This window comes from Cherax quadricarinatus, chromosome 72 (assembly GCF_038502225.1).
Source record: "Cherax quadricarinatus isolate ZL_2023a chromosome 72, ASM3850222v1, whole genome shotgun sequence".
Classification (NCBI taxonomy): domain Eukaryota; kingdom Metazoa; phylum Arthropoda; class Malacostraca; order Decapoda; family Parastacidae; genus Cherax; species Cherax quadricarinatus.
In genome coordinates this window covers 8,492,852-8,509,185 of record NC_091363.1, presented here as the reverse complement: position 1 = coordinate 8,509,185, position 16,334 = coordinate 8,492,852, and the positions used below count along the sequence as shown (strand labels likewise).

Genomic DNA, 16,334 nt, shown 5'->3' with positions numbered 1-16,334 from the left:
AGAAAGTGGTGAGAGAGTGCAAAAGGAGAGCAGGTGATAGAGTGGAAGAGGCACTGTCGAGAAATTTTAATGAAAATAAGAAAAAATTTTGGAGTGAGTTAAACAGTTAAGAAAGTCTAGGGAACGAATGGATTTGTCAGTCAAAAATAGAGTAGGGGAGTTAGTAGATGGAGAGATGGAGGTATTGGGTAGATGGCGGGAATACGTATTTTGAGGAACTTTTAAATGTCGACGAAGAAAGGGAGGTGGTAATTTCATGCATTGGCCAGGGAGGTATACCATCTTTTAGGAGTGAAGAAGAGCAAGATGTGAGTGTGGGGGAGGTGCATGAGGCATTACGTAGAATGAAAGGGGGTAAAGCAGCTGGAACTGACAGGATCATGACAGAAATGTTAAAAACAGGGGGGATATAGTGTTAGAGTGGTTGGTATTTTTGTTTAATAAATGTATGAAAGAGTGGAAGGTACCTAGGGATTGGCAGAGAGCATGCCTAGTTCCTTTATATAAAGGGAAGGGGGACAAAGGAAATTGTAAAAATTATAGAGGAATTAGTTTACTGAGTATACAAGGAAAAGTGTACGGTAGGGTTATTATTGAAAGAATTAGATGTAAGACAGAATGTAGGATTGCGGATGAGCAAGGAGGTTTTAGAATGGGTAGGGGATGTGTAGATCAAGTGTTTACATTGAAGCATATATGTGAACAGTATTTAGATAAAGGTTGAGAAGTTTTCATTGCATTTATGGATTTAGAAAAGGCATATGATAGAGTGGATAGGGGAGAAATGTGGCAGATGTTGCAAGTATATGGAATAGGTAATAAGTCACCTAATGCTGTAAAGAGTTTTTATGAGGATAGTGAGGCTCAGGTTAGGGTGCGTAGAAGAGAGGGAGACTATTTCCCGGTAAAAGTAGGTCTTAGACAGGGATGTGTAATGTCACCATGGTTGTTTAATATATTTATAGATGGGGTTATAAAAGAAGTAAATGCTAGGGTGCTCAGGAGAAGGGTAGGATTAAATTATGGGGAATCTAATACAAAATGGGAATTGACACAAATACTTTTTGCTGATGATACTGTGCTTATGGGAGATTCTAAAGAAAAATTGCAAAGGTTAGTGGACGAGTTTGGGAGAGTGTGTAAAGGTAGAAAGTTGAAAGTGAACATAGAAAAGAGTAAGGTGATGAGGGTATCAAATGATTTAGATAAAGAAAAATTGCACATCAAATTGGAGAGGAGGAGTATGGAAGAAGTGAATGTTTTTAGATATTTGGGAGTTGACATGTCAGTCGAAGGATTTATGAAGGATGAGGTTAATCATAGAATTGATGAGGGAAAAAAGGTGAGTGGTGCGTTAAGGCATATGTGGAGACATAACACATTATCCATGGAGGCAAAGAAGGGAATGTATGAAAGTATAGTGGTACCAACACTCTTATATGGGTGTGAAGCTTGGGTTGTAAATGCTGCAGCGAGGAGACGGTTGGAGGCAGTGGAGATGTCCTGTCCAAGGGCAATGTGTGGTGTAAATATTATGCAGAAAATTCAGAGTGTGGAAATTAGAAGGTGTGGAGTTAATAAAAGCATTAGTCAGAGGGCAGAAGAGGGGTTTGTGAGGTGGTTTTGTCATTTAGAGAGAATGGATCAAAGTAGAATGACATGGAGAGTGTATAAATCTGTAGAGGAAGGAAGGCGTTGGAGGGAGGGGGTGAAAGAGGGTGTGTGGGCAAGGGGCTTGGACGTCCAGCAAACGTGCATTAGCGTGTTAGGAGTGAATGGAGACAAATGGTATTTGGGACCTGACAAGCTGTTGGAGTGTGAGCAGGGTAATATTTAGTGAAGGGATTCAGGGAAACCGGTTATTTTTATATAGCCGGACTTGAGTCCTGGAAATGGGAAGTACAATGCCTGCACTTTAAAGGAGGGGTTTGGGATATTGGCAGTTTAGAGGGATATGCTGTGTATTTTTATACGTATATGCTTCTTGACTGTTATATTCTGAGCACCTCTGCAAAAACAGTGATTATGTATGAGTAAGGTGAATGTGTTGAATGATGATGAAAGTATTTCCTTTTTGGGGATTTTCTTTCTTTTTGGGTCACCCTGCCTCGGTGGGAGACGGCTGACTTGTTAAAAAAAAAAAAAATTATTATTTTCCATTTAATTTATTTTGCTCATTGATATATCTTAAAACAACATTTTTGAGAAAGATGCCATAATGCTAACATGAATTATGACTTTAATTTTTAGAAAAATATTTATCGTGACCTGAAATAGGAAAACAATATCAAAGAAGTTTGTTGGTGAGCAGTGTCCTGTATGTACCTGTAGCAGGTTTGCAGGTCTTGTGCCAGCCCGGGTCTTTTCCAGATGGTGACCTGGTTTTGGCTCCCCAGGTGGGGGCTGTTGCTCATCATCATTCTTCTGTCCTGTGCGGACATATTGCTGTGGTGTCCTGTATGGACGGTACAGTAAAAATACATGTATTCATGAATGATGCATTGCAATTATAGCAGTTATAATGAGAGCACATTCATAAAGGAATAAAAAAATTGTTAGTAATTAACATACGTGAGAACATGGTATAACAAGTCAGGAAAGTTTGTGTTTAGAATTTAGATTAAGTGTTGCAAAATTTAATTTTGCAAAAGCATTTGTTCATATCACCAATTCCAAATTTGTGTTAGTAAACAACACAACAAAATTGCAGGTGAGGCCCTCATTAGAAACATTAAACAAGGTATAGCATTTAAAGACAAAGATTAAAGAATTCTTGATAACAGAATTCATAGATGAGAGCACAAGTTTCTCTAGCTTTATGCTGGTTCACTTTATGTAAGTTTGCTATTATGCGATGTCCAATTTCTACTGGTAATCCTAAAGGAGGAGTCAGGATGTTGCACTTCAGAGGGTTATATGAACTTCTGGCATGATAGTGATTAAATAAATGAGGGTGACTATTTTTTTCTCTTTATTGGCCATCCAACCTCAGTGTGAGATGGTTGGTGTGGGGAGTATGGAAAAGGTGAATGTGTTCAGATATTTGGAAGTTGACTTGTCAGTAGATGGGTTTATAAAGGATGAGGTTAACCATAGAATTGACGAAGGAAAAAAGGTGAGTGGTGCATTGAGGTATCTGTGGAGACAAAAAAGTCCATGGAGGCAAAGAAGGGAATGTATGAGAATACAGTGGACCCTCAACCAACGGCATTAATCCGTTCCAGAGGGCTTGCCCTTGGTCAAGTTAATTTCCCCCATAAGAAATAATGGAAATAGAATTAATCCGTTCCTGACACCCCAAAGTCTGAAAATGTTTTTTTTTTTTACATGAAATATACATTTCCTTGTATGGAAAGGAATGGGACATGCAAAATAAACAATAATTAAATGCCACATATCTTTATTGTGGAGTTGTTGATGAGTGATGTGCTAGCAGCAGGGGAGACTCAGGATTGTGTATTGCTTAGGAGAATCCCCTTCCAGAAGGACTTCAGGTACCAAGTCATTTGGTGGGGTTACCTCCCTCCTTGGTTTTTTAATGCCACTAGGACCAGCTTGAGTCACTGGACCCCTTTTGCACAAAATAGCTCTTTTTTTCATGTGCCCTTAGGATTTCCCTAAAATGGGACACGAGTGTCATTGTACATGTTGCCAATGCGGCTTGCAGCTTCGGTGACAGGGTAAAATTCTTCGATCAGTGCTTGCACCTTTGTAAACATTGAACACATTTCCCTAATCCTTGATGAAGTCATCTTCCTCCGTCTCTCTTCATCCTGTTCTGAAGAACGTTCCTGAGATGTGATCTGTTGCTGTTGTCCCTGAAGCTCTTGCAGATCTGCAGTGGTTGGTTCTTCCTCATCATTCTGCACCAACTCTTCCACATCCTCGTCACAAACCTCCAACCCCAAGGACTTCCCCAGTGACACAATAGCTTCCACTACTGGCATAGCCTCCTGAGGGTTAGCCCAAACCCTTCAACATCCCTCTGTTCTACACATTCTGGCCACAGTTTCCTCCAAGCAGAGTTCAAGGTCCTCTTAGTCACTCCCTCCCAAGCCTTACCTATAAGGTTTACACAACTGAGGATATTGAAGTGATCTTTTCAAAACTCTCTTAGGGTCAGTTGAGTGTCTGAGGTCACTTCAAAGCACTTTTGAATGCTTTTGTGTAGAGTCTTTTGAAGTTTGAAATGACCTGCTGGTCCATGGGCTGGAGGAGAGGAGTTGTATTAGGAGGCAAAAACTTCACCTTAATGAAACCAAACTCCCCTGCAATTTCCTCTTGCAAGCCGTGAGGATGAGCAGGAGCATTGTCCATTACCAGGAGGCACTTGAGTGGCAATTTCTTTTATTGGAGATATTTTGTCACAGTGGGGCCAAACACACCACAAAACCAGTCCAAGAAAAATACCCTAGTGACCCATGCCTTACTGTTTGATCTCCACAGCACACACAAATTACACTTGACGATATTGTTTTTCCTGAACACTCTGGGAGTTTCAGAGTGATACACCAATAAAGGCTCCTCTTTGCAATCACCACTAGCATTACTACACAACATTAATGTCAGCCTGTCTTTCATAGGCTTATGTCCTGGGAGTGCCTTTTCCTCCTGAGTAATGTAGGTCCTGTTTGGCATTTTCTTCCAAAACAGGCCTGTTTCATCACAATTAAACACTTGTTCAGGTTTTAGGTTTTCAATCTCTATGTATTCCTTAGTCCTTCACATATTTTTCAGTTGCATTTTTGTCTGAACTAGCTGCCTGACCATGCCTTACAACACTGTGTATGCCACTATGAATCTTAAATCTCTCAAACCAACCATTGTTGGCCTTAAATTCATCAGCAGCAGCACTATTTTGAGGCATTTTCTTAATGAGATCATCATGCAACTTCGTTGCCTTTTCACAAATTATAGACGGAGAAACACTATCACCTGATAATTGTTTTTCGTTTATCCATACCAATAACAGTCTCTCTACCTCTTGACTATTTGTGGTCTCCGTTTTGAAAACATACTTGAACCTTTCAAAACAACAGCTTCCTTGATTGCCTGTCTGTTCGCCAAGATAGTACTGATGGTTGAATGTGATTTGTTTTATTGCCTTTCCAACTCAGCCATAAGCACTTCAATGATCTCCTTCTTCATTTCCATCGTAATTCTCACTCTTTTTAACACAGGCTTGGCACTAGAAGCTTTCTTGGGACCCATGGTGGCTTATTTAGCAGTTACAAGCACTAGAAATAGTGGAATAATCCAAAATATATGGGAGGCACACGTGGAAACCGACCGCAACAGCTTGTAAACAATGGCACACTAACTCTTGGAGTGGCTGGGCCCGCTCGGGCCAGGCTCCGGGCACATCAACACATTCTGGACAAACGTCGTTGGTTAAGTTTTTCGCTGTTGGTTAAGGCATTTTTTTATACAGCAAAAAGCGCCGTTAGATGAAATTGCCATTACTTAATGCCACCGTTAGTTGAGGGTCAACTGTATAGTGGTACCAACACTCTTATGTGGGTGTGAAGCATGGGTTGTAAATGCTGCAGAGAGGAGGTGGCTGGAGGCAGTGGAGATGTCGTGTCTAAGGGCAATGTGTGGTGTATATATTATGCAAAGAATTTGTAGTGAGGAAATTAAGAGGAGATGTAGAGTTACTAAAAGTATTAGTCACAGGGCTGAAGAGGGGTTGTTGAGGTGGTTTGGTCGTTTAGAGAAAGTAGAACAAAGTAGAATGACTTGGAGAACATATAAATCTTTAGGGAAAGGAAGGTGGGGTACGGGTCGTCCTCAAAAAGGTTGGAGGGAGGGGGTAAAGGAGGTTTTGTGGGCAAGGGGCTTGGACTTTCAGCAAGCATGTGTGAGCGTGTTAGGTAGGAGTGAATGGAGATGAATGGTTTTTGGGACCTGATGAGCTGTTGGAGTATGAGCAGGTTAATATTTTGTGAAAGGATTCAGGGAAACTGGTTAGCTGGACATGAGTCCTGGAAATGGGAAGTACAATGCCTGCACTATAAAGGAGGGGTTTGGGATATTGGCATTTTGGAGGGACATCTAAACTGGCATATCTGAATGCCTCTGCAAAGACAGTAATTGTGTGAGTGATGATTTAAGTGTTGAATGATGATGAAAGTTTTTTCTTTCATTTTTGGGTTTTTCTTTATTTTTGGGTCACCCTGCCACGGTGGGAGACGGCCGACATGTTAAAAAAAAAAGTGTGATGTACGTACATTTGCTGTATGTGATTGGTGTGGCTCACAGTATTGAAAATTTTTTTATGTGCAGTTAAGTGTTACCAGCCTGATTGAACTTACTACAGATGTTAAGGGTGTGGAACACAGCTGCTGTGTAAAGTGGACCTGTATAATCTGTAATGACAGTTTGTCATACATATAACAGGCTGCACATAGTTCACTGAACTTGTGGTTGTAGTTAACAAGAAAATGGTTGATGTTAGTGATTAAGATTGTTTTTCCAGGGAAGCACATGACTAAGAAAAATTATAAGTATTGAATAAAATGGTGTTCATATGACTGGTTGAAAAAATGTATATTCAACCCTTGGAAATAAATGGTATAAAATACCGACACAATGGAAATATAAACACATATGCAGTATAATGTGATCCTTTATTGACTACGTTTCGCCCACACAGTGGGCTTTTTCAAGTCACAAACAGAACTACCTGGGTTGGAAGGAACGCGAGTATTTATAGTCAGGTTCAGAATGCTGAGGTCAGGTGGAGAATACTGCATCTGATGATGTACCGAGTGGGGTTATAGAGTCTAAAATCTTGGGTAGCTTGGAAAGGAGATTGAATAAGTTTGTGAGCAGACCTTCTACAGTGTTCTTATGTGGGATAGCAATGAAGAAGTTTCTTGGCAAGTGGTTCAGCTATGTTGTAGAAGCCACTATTCTGGTTGAAGTTGTCGGATATAGAAATAAGTGATGACCCCAGGATTCTTCAGTATTGAGTGTTGTCTTCTGTGGAGATAAGTCTTGAGTTTCTGTAGTTTATCAAGTGGTTGTGTGAATTACGGTGTTGTACGCAGGCATTCCTTGTGTCGTCAGACCTGCTTGCGTATTGGTGTTCTGAAATACGTGTTTGGAGGTCCCTTGATGTTTCGCCCACATATAATTTGTTGCAGTCATTACAAGGGATTATGTATACCCCTGCAGAGGGTGGAAGCTTGTCCTGTCTATCACTGGTAATGTCCTTGATGGTCGTGGTTGTGGAGGTAGATACTTGAAATGAGGTATTGGAAAAGATGTTGGAAACGTGTTTGGCAATGGAGTTGGTGGGGAGGACTATGTATCTCTTCTCGGCAGTGTCTTCTCTGGGTGTGTTGAAGATGTTTAATGCCCGTCGTCTGCAGTCTCTGATGAAGTGATGAGGATAGTGGAGTTTAGAAAATACTTGTTCTTGAAGAAGAATGCACGATGATTGAACAAGTATTTTCTAAACTCCACTATCCTCGTCACTTCATCAGAGACTGCAGACGACGGGCATTAAACATCTTCAACACACCCAGAGAAGACACTGCCGAGAAGAGATACATAGTCCTCCCCACCAACTCCATTGCCAAACACGTTTCCAACATCTTTTCCAATACCTCATTTCAAGTATCTACCTCCACAACCACGACCATCAAGGACATTACCAGTGATAGACAGGACAAGCTTCCACCCTCTGCAGGGGTATACATAATCCCTTGTAATGACTGCAACAAGTTATATGTGGGCGAAACATCAAGGGACCTCCAAACACGTATTTCAGAACACCAATACGCAAGCAGGTCTGACGACACAAGGAATGCCTGCGTACAACACCGTAATTCACACAACCACTTGATAAACTACAGAAACTCAAGACTTATCTCCACAGAAGACAACACTCAATACCGAAGAATCCTGGAATCATCACTTATTTCTATATCCGACAACTTCAACCAGAATAGTGGCTTCTACAACATAGCTGAACCACTTGCCAAGAAACTTCTTCATCGCTATCCCACATAAGAACACTGTAGAAGGTCTGCTCACAAACTTATTCAATCTCCTTTCCAAGCTACCCAAGATTTTAGACTCTATAACCCCACTCGGTACATCATCAGATGCAGCATTCTCCACCTGACCTCAGCATTCTGAACCTGACTATAAATACTCGCGTTCCTTCCAACCCAGGTAGTTCTGTTTGTGACTTGAAAAAGCCCACTGTGTGGGCGAAACGTAGTCAATAAAGGATCACATTATACGGCATATGTGTTTATATTTCCATATTCAACCCTTACCAGACAGTCTGAAGTACAGTACAACTTCTCATTAATGGATTATTTGGGGGAGGAGGGTGCACAATAATGCCAAATGTCCACAGCTTCTAAATTATGAAATGAATATTTCATAAATGTCCAGGTGTCTTCTGAAGTAGTGGACTTGGTCTCCTGATGCTGAAGAACTGCAACTTAAGAATATGGGTGTTGCAATGTGTAGTATTATTGTACTATTCTATTCAAAACTCAGGGGGGAAAGTCATGAAAACTGATACTTAATTAACATAAAACTAAATTAGTATTGTAGACCTACTTGCTCATGCTAGGGAGGTCTTTCTCACACCCATTAAATTACATTAGAGGAGCATTACAGTAGGCCTATTGGCTCATGCTAGGCACATCCTACTGTAATCCAATCTTTCTCACTCGTAAGTTTGTCGAACCTTTTCAGCTTGAACAATCAAAGGAAAGCAGAGCAAGCAATGACAGGTAGAAAGGGCAAGCAACCAGGCAGGCAGGGAAGGAGAGAGGAAGGGAGGCAGGCAGGCAGGGAAGGAGAGAGGAAGGGAGGCAGGAAGGCAGGGAAGGAGATGTGCCTGTCAGTGTCAAGTGCAAACTCCTACTGTATGCAGATGACAGTGCTCTGTTAGTGACAGGTAAAGACCCACAAGATATTGCTAATGTTTTAACACTGGGACTGGAGTCCTGCAGCAAATGGTTAGTAGACAACAAACTATCATTACATCTAGGGAAAACTGAAGCCATTCTCTTTGGCACGAAACATAAACTGAGAAGGGTAAATAACTTTAATGTTCAATGTAATGGGGAGCCCATCACTTTGGTTTCATCAGTAAAATATTTGGGAATCCCCTTTGACCCATGCATGTCAGGAGAATTGATAGGGAACAGTGTAGTAAAGAAAGCGAATGCCAGACTGAAGTTCCTGTATAGACAAGCATAGTGTCTACCTACTGAGGCTCGCAGGACCCTATGTCTAGCCCTTATACAATGCCATATGGATTACGCTTGCTCTTCATGGTACTCTGCCTTGACAAAAAAACTGAAAGATAGACTGCAAATCACCCAGAACAAAATCGTAAGATTCATCCTGGGGCTGGGACCAAGAGAACATGTAGGCCAGGATGAATTACAACAGTTGGATATGCTGAATGTTGAAGACAGAGTAAAACAACTGAAGCTAAATCATGTTTATAAAATTGCTCACAAACAGTGTCCAGAATATCTTGCTGTCAATTTTGTCAAGGTTGGGAACCAAAGCAATCATAGTACTAGGGGGAGAGAGCACAACTTTGTAGTACCCACAGTCAGTGGCCAGGCTTCAAACACCTTTTATTGTACAGCAATAAAGGAATGGAACAGACTACCCGCACATGTCAAAGCCAGTCATAGCATGAACCAGTTCAAGAAGAGTGCCAAAAGGTGTCTGATGAATGTAGCTACAGAAAGGGAGGGGAATGATTTTCTATTTTTTAGCTAACATACGTGTAAATTTTACCTTATTCCTAGTAATGACCCTCGTATTGTAGATAGTCTTAATGACTCTCGTGTAGTAGATAGTCTTTTTAGTATGATAATAAGATGTTATCTTCATTGTAGAATAATAAGAAAATATTATAACCTTTATATTATAATAATAAGGTAAAAGGACCCCAGGGGAAATAAGTCACTCTGTCTGACTTTTTTGGGTTATCCTAGGTTCTCTACACATATGCTGTTTGTATGATAATTCTATGTAACTATTTGTGTATACCTGAATAAACTTACTTACTTACTATAGGAAGGGAGGCAGGCAGGCAGGGAAGAAGAGAGGAAAGGAGGCAGGCAGGCAGGGAAGGAGAGAGGAAGGGAGGCAGGCAGGCAGGCATGTACAGGCACTCAGGCATGAAGGCAAGCAGGTAAGGAAGGAGAGAGGCAGGCAGAGAGGCAGATAGGGAAGGAGAGAGGCAGGCAGAGAGGCAGATAGGGAAGGAGAGAGGCAGGCAGACAGGCAGATAGGGAAGGAGAGAGGCAGGCAGACAGGCAGGTAGGGATGGAGAGAGGCAGGCAGGCAGGCAGGTAAGGAAGGAGAGAAGCAGGCAGACAGGCAGATAGGGAAGGAGAGGCAGGCAGACAGGCAGGTAAGGAAGGAGAGAGGCAGGCAGACAGACAGATAGGGAAGGAGAGGCAGGCAGACAGGCAGACAGGGAAGGAGAGAGGCCGGCAGACAGGCAGATAGGGATGGAGAGAGGCCGGCAGACAGGCAGGTAGGGAAGGAGATAGGCAGGCAGACAGGCAGGTGGGGAAGGAGACAGGCAGGTAAGCAGGCAGGCAGGCATGCATACACTGATAAAACTCTGCACAAAGACACTCTGTCACAAAGTGTTTGTAATGTCTTTTCTTCACTATTGTTGGCAGGACTCCATTAAGATCCTGTAAATGTACTGGGCTGAATCTCCTCATATTCACACATATGAAGTCTTCATTATTAAATTGTAATATACTGCACAATGTTATGATTTTTTAACAGACCTTAGTAATTTCTTTGTGTTTGCTCAACAGGTTAAAAAGGCAAGCAGTGAGCAGTATGACAGTGGGCACATCTGGTGCAGCTGTCAATCTACCAGAGAATTTTTGTCCAAGTCCTAACTGCACAGGAAGTACTCCCTTGGGAGTTGTACTTCAAGAGTGGCCAGCTGTCTCATACGTAAGTACAGGCTTACCTGGAGGGTGTTCCGAGGGTCAATGCCCCTGTGGCCCAGTCCATGACCATACCTTACTAATACAGCGGGTTAGGTTCCAAACCACCCCTGTAAAGCCAGTATCACTATCAGTCTTTTTTTTTCACTTGCCAGTGCATATAAAAGCCTAAAAATATGATTACACTATCATTTATTAAGTGCACAATATTGCTAGTGGTAAGTTACTAAATGCTGTAAAGAGTTTTTATGAGGATAGTGAGGCTCAGGTTAGGGTGTGTAGAAGAGAGGGAGAATACTTCCCGGTAAAAGTAGGTCTTAGACAGGGATGTGTAATGTCACCATGGTTGTTTAATATATTTATAGATGGGGTTGTAAAAGAAGTAAATGCTAGGGTGTTCGGGAGAGGGGTGGGATTAAGTTATGGGGAATCAAATTCAAAATGGGAATTGACAGTTGCTTTTTGCTGATGATACTGTGCTTATGGAAGATTCTAAAGAAAAATTGCAAAGGTTAGTGGATGAGTTCGGGAATGTGTGTAAAGGTAGAAAGTTGAAAGTGAACATAGAAAAGAGTAAGGTGATGAGGGTATCAAATGATTTAGATAAAGAAAAATTGGATATCAAATTGGGGAGGAGGAGTATGGAAGAAGTGAATGTTTTCAGATACTTGGGAGTTGACGTGTCGGCGGATGGATTTATGAAGGATGAGGTTAATCATAGAATTGATGAGGGAAAAAAGGTGAGTGGTGTGTTGAGGTATATGTGGAGTCAAAAAACGTTATCTATGGAGGCAAAGAAGGGAATGTATGAAAGTATAGTAGTACCAACACTCTTATATGGATGTGAAGCTTGGGTGGTAAATGCAGCAGCAAGGAGAGGGTTGGAGGCAGTGGAGATGTCCTGTCTAAGAGCAATGTGTGGTGTAAATATTATGCAGAAAATTCGGAGTGTGGAAGTTAGGAAAAGGTGTGGAGTTAATAAAAGTATTAGTCAGAGGGCAGAAGAGGGATTGTTGAGGTGGTTTGGTCATTTAGAGAGAATGGATCAAAGTAGAATGACATGGAAAGCATATAAATCTATAGGGGAAGGAAGGCAGGGTAGGGGTCGTCCTCGAAAGGGTTGGAGAGAGGGGGTAAAGGAGGTTTTGTGGGTGAGGGGCTTGGACTTCCAGCAAGCATGCGTGAGCGTGTTAGATAGGAGTGAATGGAGACGAATGGTACTTGGGACCTGACGATCTGTTGGAGTGTGAGCAGGGTAATATTTAGTGAAGGGATTCAGGGAAACCGGTTATTTTCATATAGTCGGACTTGAGTCCTGGAAATGGGAAGTACAATGCCTGCACTTTAAAGGAGGGGTTTCGGATATTGGCAGTTTGGAGGGATATATTGTGTATCTTTATACATATATGCTTTTAAACTGTTGTATTCTGAGCACCTCTGCAAAAACAGTGATAATGTGTGAGTGTGGTGAAAGTGTTGAATGATAATGAAAGTATTTTCTTTTTGGGGATTTTGTTTCTTTTTTGGGTCACCCTGCCTCGGTGGGAGATGGCCGACTTGTTGTAAAAAAAAAAAAATTGCTAGGCCTAAAAAAGATGCAACGAATGAACCAAAGAACTCACTCTCAACATAAACAAAACGTGCTTCATTCTGTTTGGAAACAGAGCCTTAAATATTCAACCTAGCACTAGGCATTTCAGGCAGACTAAGATTAATTCAAAACCCTGTATTGGTACAGATTATGGATGTGTCATCTGAAACACTTGATAGATATTTTTATTATTATTCCAATATCAGTGTTGAATTATTATTGATTTTGCAGGCTGTGTACCCTTTGTTTGCAATTTCTTCTTTAGAGTTTTCCAGATTCTGCCAGTAAACTCTCAAGAGGAACCAAGATTGTCGACTTCTCTCTGCATTCTCGATCTGTAGAAGAGTTGTCAGTGAAGAACCTCCCACCAGATCAAAGGATTGTTGTGAATATTCCCATAACAGTAGGAGAGAGAGGCAACACAACTTTACCAGGTTGGTTGTTTTGCTTCTGTAGGGCATAATTAACCATGTAACAGGAATTGTAAATGCTTGTATGCAGTGCACCTATATGCACCCCTACCTCTGAACTTGCTACTTGTCAGATTCACTTCCTCCAAGGCTCATGGGCTCTGTTGTACCTGTTCCTAAAACAATGTTTGGCAGTTGCCTTAACCACCTCTTCATCAAGATCATCCCACTTCCTCATCATTCTGAGCCTGAGAAAATACTTCCCTGTATCCTTGTGGCTCATTTGTGTCTAACTTTTAGCTGTGCTCCTAGGTTCCTGTTTTGTATCTCTCAAACAGCCTGCCCCTGTCTACCCTGTCAAGTATTTTGAATATTTTGTATGTTGTTATCTCTTTCCTGGTTCAGTCCTCCACCGTCATTAGATTCAATTCCATTGCTCACCCTTTAGCTCTGGAACTAGCCTTGTTCCATACGTCTGCCCTTTCTATACTTTCATAACATACTTTTACAAGTGCGGGCTCCATAGTGGTGCTGCATACTCCAAAATGGGCTGCTCTTAGATTTGCCAGTTGAGCATTTGCTGCTGAGGTTATTCAGCTGATACGAACCTAATGCGATATATGTATAGGGCACAATGCAGTACGATTTTATGTTACTATCTTTTCATATTAAAAGTTACTGTTTCATTATATAGACTTGGAATATATACATATTCTTCATTGGTATTATTGAACTTATTTGATACTACAGGCAAGTAGAAATAGATGTTCTCATGAGTATTATAAAACGTTCTTCTTTGGGTCATTCTACCTATGGAAGAATGATTCTGCACTAAAACAGATGTAACACACCCTTTGATACTTTTGAGTTAAATAACTAATTAGCAAGTGTGTTTTGCAGCGATGCAGAGTGTTAATGCCATCCAGCAGTCTGCTCTGAAGTCCATACCTGTGATATACACCACTTTCAATGTTTCTTTGGTGAGTAATAACATTTTCATGTTCTTCATACTTGATTCCTTCATGTGCTCTACATTTTTTTAATTTTATGCATTCATGCGTTATACAGATAGGTAAAAGGGGGGGGATAGCCTTGATGGTGGTGAGGCAGTAGGTGATCCAGGGTGTATGATAATGTGCATGGGAAATAGCTAATCCAGGGTGTGTAACCATGAACATGAGAAACAGCAGGTCCAGGGTGTGTAACCATGAACATGAGAAACAGCAGGTCCAGGGTGTGTAACCATGAACATGGGAAACAGCAGGTCCAGGGTGTGTAACCATGAACATGGGAAACAGCAGGTCCAGGGTGTGTAACCATGAACATGAGAAACAGCAGGTCCAGGGTGTGTAACCATGAACATGGGAAACAGCAGGTCCAGGGTGTGTAACCATGAACATGGGAAACAGCAGGTCCAGGGTGTGTAACCATGAACATGAGAAACAGCAGGTCCAGGGTGTGTAACCATGAACATGGGAAACAGCAGGTCCAGGGTGTGTAACCATGAACATGAGAAACAGCAGGTCCAGGGTGTGTAACCATGAACATGAGAAACAGCAGGTCCAGGGTGTGTAACCATGAACATGGGAAACAGCAGGTCCAGGGTGTGTAACTATGAACATGGGAAACAGCAGATCCAGGGTGTGTAACCATGAACATGGGAAACAGCAGGTCCAGGGTGTGTAACCATGAACATGGGAAACAGCAGGTCCAGGGTGTGTAACTATGAACATGGGAAACAGCAGAGCCAGAACCAAGTGTTAGTGGTGAAAAGAGACAAAGAAGAGAAACAACAGCAAAAGGACAGTTGCCTGACATATTAACCTTTTTAGGGTCGAGACCCCTGATCCTTAACCCGTAAACGGTCCAAACGTATATATACGTTTTTTCAACATTTGAAAGTATGTAAAAAAAGTAGATCTTCTTTTCGTTTTTCTACATCTGAAAATGTGTAAAAAACTTTGATCTACTTTTTTTTGTTATACAGTGGACCCCCGCTTAACGATCACCTCCAAATGTGACCAATTATGTAAGTGTATTTATGTAAGTGTGTTTGTACGTGTATGTTTGGGGGTCTGAAATGGACTAATCTACTTCACAATATTCCTTATGGGAACAAATTCGGTCAGTACTGGCACCTGAACATACTTCTGGAATGAAAAAATATCGTTAACTGGGGGTCCACTGTATTTGAAAATACGTAAAAAAACTTAGATCTACTTTTGTAGCACTACACATGTGAACGTAGATCTGTTTGAACCATTTACGGGTTAAACTGTACAAACGTAGATCTACGTGTGCGCACGTAGCACTCTGATCTTGATTTTCTCCATAAGAAAGAATAAAAAAATGCAGATCTACATTCAGAGCGCTTCGTGAGCAAACGTAGATCTGCATTTAGACAGTTTAACCCGTAAACGGTCCAAACGTATAGGTGGTGGGGTGGCCCGGTGGCCTGGTGGCTAAAGCTCCCGCTTCACACACGGAGGGCCCGGGTTCGATTCCCGGCGGGTGGAAACATTCGACACGTTTCCTTACACCTGTTGTCCTGTTCACCTAGCAGCAAATAGGTACCTGGGTGTTAGTCGACTGGTGTGGGTCGCATCCTGGGGGACAAGATTAAGGACCCCAATGGAAATAAGTTAGACAGTCCTCGATGACGCACTGACTTTCTTGGGTTATCCTGGGTGGCTAACCCTCCGGGGTTAAAAATTCGAACGAAATCTTATCTTATCTTATCTTATCTTATGTACGTTCGCTACCCCAGTGCCCCGAATATTTTGAAAAATAAAAAAATCTTTTTTTTTTTTTTTTAATGAAAATAAAGAGCACATTTTTCTAAGTGTTATAGGATAAAAAAACAATTAGGGTCAGTATTTACAGATATGAGGCCGAGAAGTTGGCACTGGATGCTCATGTGACCAGCAACATCCTGCTGCTTGCAGAAGTGTTGCCGACATACTTTTTTTTTATTTTTCATATTATTTTATATAATTTTTATGTTCTGATAATTACAGTTTATAGTAGTTCTTGTCAATTCATAACCAATCTTTGTTCTGACACTAGTATTAGGTACTGAAATTGTAGTCAGATTGTCACAAACACACTGACAGGTGGACATTTACACCTGCCTTGGCCATTTACTATTGTCTAGGAATATATACAAAGTATTTATAGGTCCCAATAACGTTTTGGATATGTGGAAGTGTATAATAATAATAAGAAAATAATAATAATAATAATAATAATAATAATAATAATAATAATAATTTATTTATTTATTTATTTATTAACAATTTGAGCATACATACAGAGGTACAAAAAAATACAGATAAGAGCAGCATGCCAAAGCCACTTATACTATGC

At 41.1% G+C, this 16,334-nt stretch overlaps 1 protein-coding gene across 1 annotated transcript in view; it reads left to right on the top strand.

The window, feature by feature from the left end:
* The window catches only part of LOC128701426 (location of vulva defective 1-like), a 384,351-nt gene that overhangs the window by 131,773 nt on the left and 236,244 nt on the right, over nucleotides 1–16,334 (top strand). The window contains exons 17-19 of the mRNA XM_070100373.1: nucleotides 10,830–10,974; nucleotides 12,824–12,992; nucleotides 13,869–13,948. Coding sequence (XP_069956474.1) covers nucleotides 10,830–10,974; nucleotides 12,824–12,992; nucleotides 13,869–13,948 — 394 coding nt within the window. The remainder of the gene's footprint in view (nucleotides 1–10,829; nucleotides 10,975–12,823; nucleotides 12,993–13,868; nucleotides 13,949–16,334) is intronic.